Source organism: Protopterus annectens, chromosome 12.part0 (assembly GCF_019279795.1).
Source record: "Protopterus annectens isolate FY-2018-M chromosome 12.part0, PAN1.0, whole genome shotgun sequence".
Lineage (NCBI taxonomy): Eukaryota > Metazoa > Chordata > Ceratodontiformes > Protopteridae > Protopterus > Protopterus annectens.
This window is the reverse complement of record NC_056746.1, coordinates 1259924123-1259933784: the sequence shown is the minus strand read 5'-3', so window position 1 is coordinate 1259933784 and position 9662 is coordinate 1259924123. Positions and strand designations below refer to the sequence as shown.

The window sequence follows — 9662 nt, the reverse complement described above, 5'->3', positions numbered from 1 at the left end:
TAACACTAATATTATACAAATGTCCCTGATTATTTCTGGATTTATCTCTAATTCTGTTGAGATTTGTCCCAGAATGTTTTGAGAACTAGGAGTTTGAGACACCAGTGGTAACCATCATAGCTCTCAACAAGTCAGGGAAAATCTCAACAGACTCAGGGACAAAACCAAAAATAATCAAGAACAATGAAGGCCAGTAAGTCTTGACTTTGCTTACTGTCATTATTAAGTGCAATTTACGAGTTTTTCTCCTACAGACACCAATTTTAGGAGGGACTGGGGACATAACTAAAATCTGAGTAAAAAAACATTTGAAACCAAATAAACTTAAATAAAAAACAGCTTTCCTAGCCACTGCCCGCATTAATACACCATAAATATTTGTACACATGCTGTTAACGGGGAAAAAGGAAATAAATAACAAAGAGCATGTTAAGAAACTTGGAGGAAGAACCAGCAGCTAAACGTCTTTTTTTTTTACGTCTCACTCTAATGATATGATTTCTCCAGTCTCTGGGAGATGTAGTTTTCTGTTTTGTTCCCAACGTCATTACAAAAAAAACGATGAATAAAACTACAAGACCCATAACACACAACGAGCGCAGCTATTTTTTTTTTCTAGGGAAATATGGCAGCTCCCTTGATTCTAGTACTGGTAGTAGCTGCAACTCTTAGAGCTGTGCTTTATCGGTCTAACATAGCTGAATTTATTTCTGAGAGAGTGGAGGTTGTATCGCCGCTAAATTCCTGGAAAAGAGGTAAATAGCTTGCCCCATCTCTTCCGGAAAAATAGGTAGCAGGTGCTTGGGACACCTGAGTGCTAATGACAGGCTTTCTTAAAGTGGCAGGACCTGTCTGTGAGTGGTTGTGTCAATCACCATTCAACTGAAATAGTTTGATGTAATTAAAACTTGTAAACAGAAACAGAACAAACGTATTTTACAGCATAATGTCAGTGTTCAAAGAAACAGAGCATAATTTGGTTTGTCAGTTAAAAATGCAATGAGCAAAAGAGAAATTATTTGTAAATATAATTACATGTCTGCATCAAACCTAACAGGAAGCTTAATTGATGACTGTATGTATAGCTAATATGCGTGTTTACCTGCTGTTTGCTGGTTGCAGCGTTAAGTCTGATCGTCCCAAATGCAAGTTAGCTTTCTTTAGCTAGCCTATTGTATTATTTGGTAGTTAGTGTTAATTCTGTTGTGCGGCATATACTTATGATTTGCATTATGGGTAACGTTGCTTAACTGTTCATTTTACATTTAGTTGGCTAACAATCTGCCAGGATAGTAAAATTAATTCTTGTTTTTCGTGTATGAACTTTGTAATTTTTTTTCTGTTATTTACCACACTTTGGGTTTTTTAGTTAACCACTTGTTGTCTTTTGTTGATACTTATCCACAGCTTCTTCAAGTTGTAGCTAGCATTATGGATTTGTTGAAAGCTGAATTCATCCACTCCATTTATGTAGGACTTTACTAAGATATTAAGACTGTCACTAGAATAGACATTATATTTATTGTAGTCTTGTGTAAAAGGAGAGTAGTTTGGAAGAAAGCATGCAATGGAGAAATTCTGTAATGACAAGCTGAATGAAGGGGCTGGAGTATAAGGTAGAATTAGCATGTTTGTGTGGGAATAAGGAAGAAGGAAGTTATGTTTTTGGCTCACAACACGTTAAGACTTTAAGAGAACAAATAGGAAGAGCAGAGCTGAAGGTGCTAAAGGGTGTGAAATGGACATGGGTGGGCTAGAGTTGGAGGGGAAATAATTCAGGACCATACCTCTCAACTGTCTAGATTTTTGGCTCATATTTGTGATCTGTTCCTCATAAAATGTGTTGGGGGGGTTGTCATATCAGTGATAATTGAAGTCACTAAGTAGTAGCATACATTTCTAAGCTTATACAAGCAATATTTAAAATGTGTCCCTATTTTTGTACCTTTGTCCCCACATTATTGTAGGCTTTGTCCAGATATCCTGTACTAAGAGTTGAGAGGTATGTTCAGGACTGACATAAGAAGTACTATTTTATGAGGATTGTGGGGCTCTGGAACATATAGTCAAAAACAGTGGTAGGGTAAAAAAGAAGGTGTAATGAAAAAAACAGTAGAACTGGGGTAGGATGAGGCAGATGTACATTGCAATACTTTGACCAGCTCACTAGGCTGTATGCTTTTTACCGTAACTCTAGTAGTTGGTGGGAGGGTGGCATAATGGTTAAGGCAGTCACCTTACATGCACAAGGTGCAGGGTTTGATTCTCACATGGGGTAATTGACTAGGCTTAAAATTGCCCACAAGGGCAATTAGCCTAGTAGTAATCTCTGAACCTAAGTAGCATTTTGCTGCATAGCTGTTGAGAGATTTGTAAATAACTGACAAGCTTATTATTTTTGGTTGCCTTCATTGCCTATATTCCAATTTGCTTTAAATTTGGATTGTGCATTATTAGACAGGAGACATAGTTTAAATAGATGATTTGGCAGCTGTTTGTGTCTCATTACAGTTGGTTTAGGTTCATTTGTAAGGAGTAGTAAGCAATCGCTACAAACCATTACAAGATTAGTCATTAATCCATATTCCAGAGGTTCCCTCCAACCTCAAGGAGGGCAACACAAGACAGAGAAGAGGAGAATTTGAGTCTACCCATCCAGTTATCTAAGTTTGCCGTGAAGGTGGCGGGAGTGTTACTCTGCTTGACATCCAGTGGAAGTTTGCTCCAGAGGTGGCGGATACATTTAGTATATGAATATAAAACACCATATCTTAATTGTGTGCATAGGAAAGTTCAGGTCTGTTAAATGGGTATTTGAGGAACCATTTGTTTTACAAAGAAATAAGAAGTCAAGAGGGGTCTGTAAAAGACTAAGTACAGAGAGAGAGAGAGAGAGAGAGACCAAGATGTCGGTGTGTCCAAATAACTGAAGGTCTTAAGGCCATTGATATTTTTGTTAATGTCTGAGATCTAGCAAGTGGATTGAAATGTTTAGACAAATGCATGCTAATGAAGTATGAACAAAATGGAATTAAATCTTCTTTGTATATAGAGGAGATGTCTTTGGAAAGTAGGTAAGCCAGATAGAAGGCTTTCCAAACTACTGTAGTAACATAGTGGTTAAAAGGTACAACGTTTTCAACAGAAGTGCCTAGACCCCTTTGAGCAATGTATAGCTGAAGAGGAATGTCGCCAGTGTGGTATGATGCATAATTCTTTTGTTTACAAAACTGAAATGTACTAACCTTTCTCACATTTAGTTTGAGAGCATTTTCCGTTTCCTTGCACCAGTTGTTTTATAGTCTCATCCATATTGGAGCAATTTTATGTAAGATGAGGAACATATAACAACACTCAATTTGCAGTTGTCTGCAAACTTAGATAACCATAAGCATAGAGAGCTGGCTTGAAAGTCTGAGAAGTAGATGTCAAATAGGAGAGGCCCAACATTGATCCCCATGATACACCACTGGTAATATTTTTACTTTCAGAAATAGCACATGCTACACTAATCATTTGGGTTCTGTCAAACATCCGGTTTGCTATCCACTACACATCATATGGATTTATATTTACATTTACAAGTCTGTCAATAATGCTGGCAAGTGGAATAGTGCAAAAGGCCTTGGCCAGGTCCTGCTATGCCGAATGAACTGCATAACCACTATCCACTGCTTCAAAGCATTTTTCAAAGTAATTAATGAGGTTAATGAGACAGTGATTGCCTTTGACAAAGCCAAATTGATAAGAATCCAGGATTAAAAGATGCTCAATGTCCAGATTATAGAAGTGTGAAATAAAGCATTGTATACTTTTACTTATGAGTCTAGTGAGACTAATGAGTTTGTAGTTACTGGGGTCCATTGTTGGACACTCTTCTGTAATGGCATTGCAATGACTGTCTTCCGTGCTTTCAGATCATAACCAGCTAAAAGACCTAGATTAAAGAGGTTGGGTATGAACCCAGATAACCAGTATTCGGTACTGATAATCGGATGGATGAGGTGGATGAGGTGTTCATAGGTTTTGAGAGGGATTAGAGGACTTGTTCCATAGTAATTATAAGGGATGGCTGGGGCTGTGGAATCTATGGAATAGTTACAGCTGTGAGTAGAGTGAAATTTGCATCAAGTTTTGTCAGCGAGGATATTAGCTGTTTTCTTTGAGTCAGAGTGAGCAGTATTGTTGTGGACTAGCTCTAAACAGTACTGTGTGTTAAGTCTTACTTTCATGACATAGTTAAAGAATGTTTCACAGTTATTCTTGTTTTCTTTGACTGTTTAAGTTAATATTCAGATGATTTTTCCTAATGGTACTCTTAAGCACTTTGCTAGTTTGCTTAAAGTTGGTAGAATAAGGTCTGTTGCAAGCAGCAATTAATTTCTTTCTCCTTTTGTATAGTTTATTTACTATAGGTATTCTTGTACATATTTTACCATGGGGTGGGGGTGTTTTAAATTTATTATTATATTTGATGCAGCTAGGTACTGCCTTATCAATTAGGTATTTAAGTTTGAGTACAAGTCAGAGGCATAGGGGTGGTTTTACTAGTAGGGCCTTATAGAGGAGAATTACAGGGGATATTTATTTATGTCATCGAGTGATATAAGAATGTTTGTTTTTGAGAGGTCCCTAAACATTGAGATATATGCAGGGGAAAAGCCACCAGCTTTAAAGGAGTACGTCACTGTTTTTTGGTCCATTTTAACAAGGGAAGATGAAACATGGAGGTGTGAAAGATGTGGCCATATCGGTGAGGACAAGATCAATGATGTTTGGGCCTTTAGTTGTATGTTTAACTATTTGTGCAAAGGAGTCAAAACTTATAACATCAAGGAATCCCTGGGCTTGCTGACTATTGGTAGTGCATTTCAGTCAGTTTATTGACAGATAGTTGAAGTCCCCCAATATAAATATCTTGTGATTGTTTAGAATTTCATCTGATTTGTTAATATAGCTCTTGAAGTCAGAAGGGGATGTGAACCGCATTCTGTATCAAGTATGAAGTGCTGATGAATGCTGTTTTGAATGATTTGCTCATCTAAGAGTTTAAATTTGTAGTCCCAAGGAGTTAGTCATGAGTTGATGATATCCTTGACTAATACTGACACTCCCTGTAGGTCTGAAGACGTGATGAGCACAAAGCACAGCAAAAAAGCAAGTCATTTCATTGCTTTGAAACCATATTTCTGCATCTATACATGTATGAATGTGCACATCTTGCAAGAGGGCCTCTACTTCCATCATTTTGTTAAGACTTTTGGTATTGAGTAGAGACACTTTAATGGGTACTGAATGACCCTTTCTTAGTTTGGAATATCCAGCAGATTGACTTGTTCTAAAACATGTCCAGTAAATAGACTGTGCAGCAATACAGTGGTGTCAGCAAAGCCTTTAGCCAGAGTACAGAGCAATGATAAGACAGGTGTAGACCATCCCTGGCAAATCTGAAAGGCTTCCTTTGCCATTGCCCACCATCTCATCCCAAGCTGACGCATATAGGGTCCATTTAGAGTGACATCAAATGCATAGCCAATTATATTGTCTTTCAAGCTTGACATCATTCTGAGTAATGGCAAAGTGCAAGTCAAGACCTGTATTTTTTCCTGTCCTAGATACAGCCATAGAATAGCAGTCATATTCTTCTGCATGTCCTTTTGGATAGAGCACCTAAGGTCATTCACCTTCATATTGAGCATTACTAGGTCATAATTGTATTTGCCAAGATGGAGAGATCTAGGAGCCCTTGTAGATCCTGGCTCATAAAAGATGGCTAGTCGTGTTTTTATCCAGCTCGTGAAGGTGGTGTATGTATATCGGACTATAGAGTCGCCTATTGCTAAAACCTTATTATGGATGGATACAATGTGAATGGGCCTTAAAGGCTTGGAGTCTGTATCTGTGTCTCTCAAAAAATATATGAGTGTGTCAGTAAAGGTGGGTATGTTCTTTGTGATCCGATGAGTGAGATGTTTTAGTCCTTAGTCGTGGAGGCTTAAGCAGTGTTTTTTTGTGACTGTTAGCATTAGTTGGTGTAGTGGAGGTGCTCTGTTTTGTAGGTTACACTTGTTACACATTTAACCATTTTGAAGTAGCAATAAAAGGGTTTTCATTAAGTTTTAGGCAATGGGTATACTGAATCAAAATACCTAATTCCTTCAGGCTGGTTACAGAAGGAGCAAGAATTGACGTAAGATTCTATAATGGCCAGTACAACTAAAAGGGTGTGAGAAAACAAGATAGTGTAATAACCTACTATTGGTAAAGAAGAGGTTTATAATGGATTAATGGTAATATGGGCCATGGCTAAAGGGTACATTAATATGTGATGCGACTGCTGTAGACTCTGGATGCAGTAAATAATAAACAGTATTCGCAAGTGCAAAAAATGTAAAAGTGACATCAATATGTAGGAACAGTAAAATAATTAGTAACGTGACAAATTTAAATCTGATAGTATCACCGGGTAGTTTCATGTAAAGAAACTGAGAGCAGAAGCTTCAATTTCTTTAACAGTAGAACAGTCAATATGAGCAGCAATTCTGTTCTTGACTACCTGTTTGTATGTGAGAGTTTATGGGCATCTCTCACATACTTTGTTTCTGTAAGGATTACGTAGTTGTCTGTGAACATGAGACAATTGCCACATTGTCTCATGATACCTATGTCTACCAGTCTGACTACAGAGACATTTGGAAATTGCATATCCATGTTGTCCAAACGTGTATTTGGATGGGCAACTGTAAGTCAAGGACTGGGTTATGCAGAGGTCTCCTTGGGTGGTCTCTGTGTTTTGCCACTAGATTAGGTTAGATTGTGCTAATATTTATAGTAGTGCTGTTTAATGTGCTGGAGACAATTTGTAGAAGGGAAGTTTACTGGTTTGCTCGGTGGGCACTTAGTATTAAGGATATGGAGAAAACAATGGGTGGGAAAGTACTTAAAAATAGGCTATACAACTAACAGTAGCAATGAAAGAGGGCAGGGAAGGACTTCAGAACTAAAATAGGCTGTACAACTAACAGTAGCAATGAAAGAGGGCAGGGAAGGACTTCAGAACTAAAATAGGCTGTACAACTAACAGTAGCAATGAAAGAGGGCAGGGAAGGACTTCAGAACTAAAATAGGCTGTACAACTAACAGTAGCAATGAAAGAGGGCAGGGAAGGACTTCAGAACTAAAATAGGCTGTACAACTAACAGTAGCAATGAAAGAGGGCAGGGAAGGACTTCAGAACTAAAATAGGCTGTACAACTAACAGTAGCAATGAAAGAGGGCAGGGAAGGACTTCGGAACTCAGGGTACCTTAAGAGACAGAAGCCAGAGACGCAGCTTTTTAAAACCAAGGCAAGAGATGGGCAGGATAACTGGGGAAAATTTTCAAACTGCAGCCCTAGTCCTGCGGTTAGAATTTCAGAAACTTTTAGCTTAATGCCTGAGTGGGGGGTGGAGCAGATTCAAAGAACAGGAGAAAAATAGTATTAAGGTTAACAGAAAGCAGGTATTTACAGCTATAAAAAGTACTAAAACCCAAATCATGAAGCAACATTCACAGTGTTACCACTACTACAATCCTGCCACAGACTAGGACACCAGACTACTGGGATGCAACTTTAAGCAGGTATGTATGGCTGTAAAAACTAATGAAAACACGCATCCTAGAACAGATTTCGCAGTACTGTCATTACTACAGTCCTACCGCAGACTGAAATACCAAACTATTCAGAAATTTGCCAGTAACAGTGTAATAAATTACTAAATGAGGTAGTTCTATGTTTGGAAATAGAAGAGCAGTATAATGTATAAACATTACTAAAACCATGCAGTAATACATTATGTTCACCCAGTTACAAGACTAACGTCCCAGAACACACTAAAAAAGTGCAAACAGGTTAACATTTTTGGCAAGGTCAAGGACAAAAAGCAGAGGAGTACAAAAAAAGTATTACCACACAGGTCAGTATAATTGTAATATTTAATATTTAAACAGAATTTAAATAAATGCTTTATTTTCTTCCATTTTGAGGGAAAGCTTGTATCTCACACCTCTCGGTCCTGAACAAAAGACACTGGGTATATGTAACTCTGTGCTAAGTATAGTAAATGTGCTGAAGAGGGCTGATGAGCCAAACAAATAAAGAAAGTACATTTTCCGAAGCAAAAAAAGTATGCAACTCTAATCATTGTCATTATTTATTATGTGTAAGAGCTAAATTTTGTGTCAAAATCAAGGATGACTGAAAGTCAGGGACAGTTGAGAGACGTGTGGATGTAAAAAAAAAAAAAAAGAGAGAGAGAGAATGCACATTTGAATGAATCGCAGATGATTAAATTTAGTCTTGTATAGTATAGGTAAGCAGAAGTATGTAGGAAAATAGTTTTGAGTGAAAAAGTGGTGGACGTAGCATTGATAGTTTAGTGGTGAGCATAGCTGCCTTCCAAGCAGTTGACCCGGGTTTGATTCCCGGCCAATGCAAGAAATCTGTACATTTAGAGGCCCCATTGGCCTAATGGATAAGGCATTGGCCTCCTGAGCCAGGGATTTGGGTTTGAGTCCCATCTAGGGTGACATAATCTTGCTACAAGTAGAACTTTTTAAGGTTACAAGGTTTGGCATAGTGGTTCAGGTGTCTACCTCACAGACACAAGCTACAGGGTTTAATTTTTCTAATGGACATGCCTCACCTCAAAAAAACGAGATCCCTCAGAACCACTTGTTCTAGCGACTTGAACCTATGCACAACAATAAACAAGACATAGTGGAGGGATAGATTCCTGTCCCAGCGACCCCCCTCACTCTGGAATAGAATCCCAATCCATATTCGACAGAGCTCCTCTCTGACCCTCTTCAAGAGAAATCTTGATGAGTGGATGGGTAATCGTAAGTTCTACCCTGGGATCACTTCAGGAGCCCTGTTAGACAGAGGCCCAGATTACTAATCTAATGGAGAGGCAAAAGCCATCACTCTGTGGCTAGGCTTATAAATGCCCCTGGGCAGATAGCCTAGTACTTACCTATGAACCTATGTGAAAATGTGCAAGCCTGTGTTATAGCAGTTGTTGTGAATAAGCAAGAGTTCATGGGTTAGGGTTAGAGTATGGGTTATAACTCAGTGTTTTCCATGTTATGTGTTGTCTGTGTTCTGTGACCTTTTGTCTTGTGTAGTGATACTGTTAGCAAAAGGGTTTTTACTGACGTGATGTGTAGAGCTTGTGTTAAGGGCAGGGGTAGGATTGTGGTTAGGGTTAGATCACATGAATAAGATGGTGCAGGGGACGAAGCTGGGGTTTACTGATATAGGAAGAGAAGTAATCAGTGTTTTTTTATTCACTGTTGTGAGTCATTCAGTGTTTTTTATGATTCTCTCTCTTTTTTTTGTTCTGCTATTTCTGATTCTGTCTTTCATGATGTAATCATACATATACACACAGATATAAAATATGTTTCACCTGCAATGATTTACTTATAATGATTTGACTTTTAGCCCTCATATAGGTTTTGGTCTTCCAAGATCTTCTTATTTTCTATGTAGAGTTAAACAGCAGATTTAGACCTCCACTTCCTATTTTCTATGTAGAGTTAAACAGTAGATTTAGACCTCCACTTCCTAGACGTACTAATTTTCTTCTTAAAGATACAGGCATTATTAAGTAAATGAGGC

The 9662-nt window shown here is 38.1% G+C and overlaps 1 protein-coding gene and 1 non-coding gene across 2 annotated transcripts in view; both read left to right on the top strand.

Moving 5' to 3' along the window:
* Positions 1-594: 594 nt before the first annotated feature.
* PIGU (phosphatidylinositol glycan anchor biosynthesis class U) overlaps positions 595-9662 on the top strand; it is a 591944-nt gene continuing 582876 nt past the window's right edge. The window contains exon 1 of the mRNA XM_044090281.1: positions 595-755. Within this exon, the coding sequence (XP_043946216.1) occupies positions 626-755 (130 nt within the window). The 5' untranslated portion in view covers positions 595-625. The remainder of the gene's footprint in view (positions 756-9662) is intronic.
* On the top strand, positions 8405-8476 carry TRNAG-UCC. Its single transcript has one exon. It is a non-coding gene; the product is annotated as a tRNA-Gly (tRNA).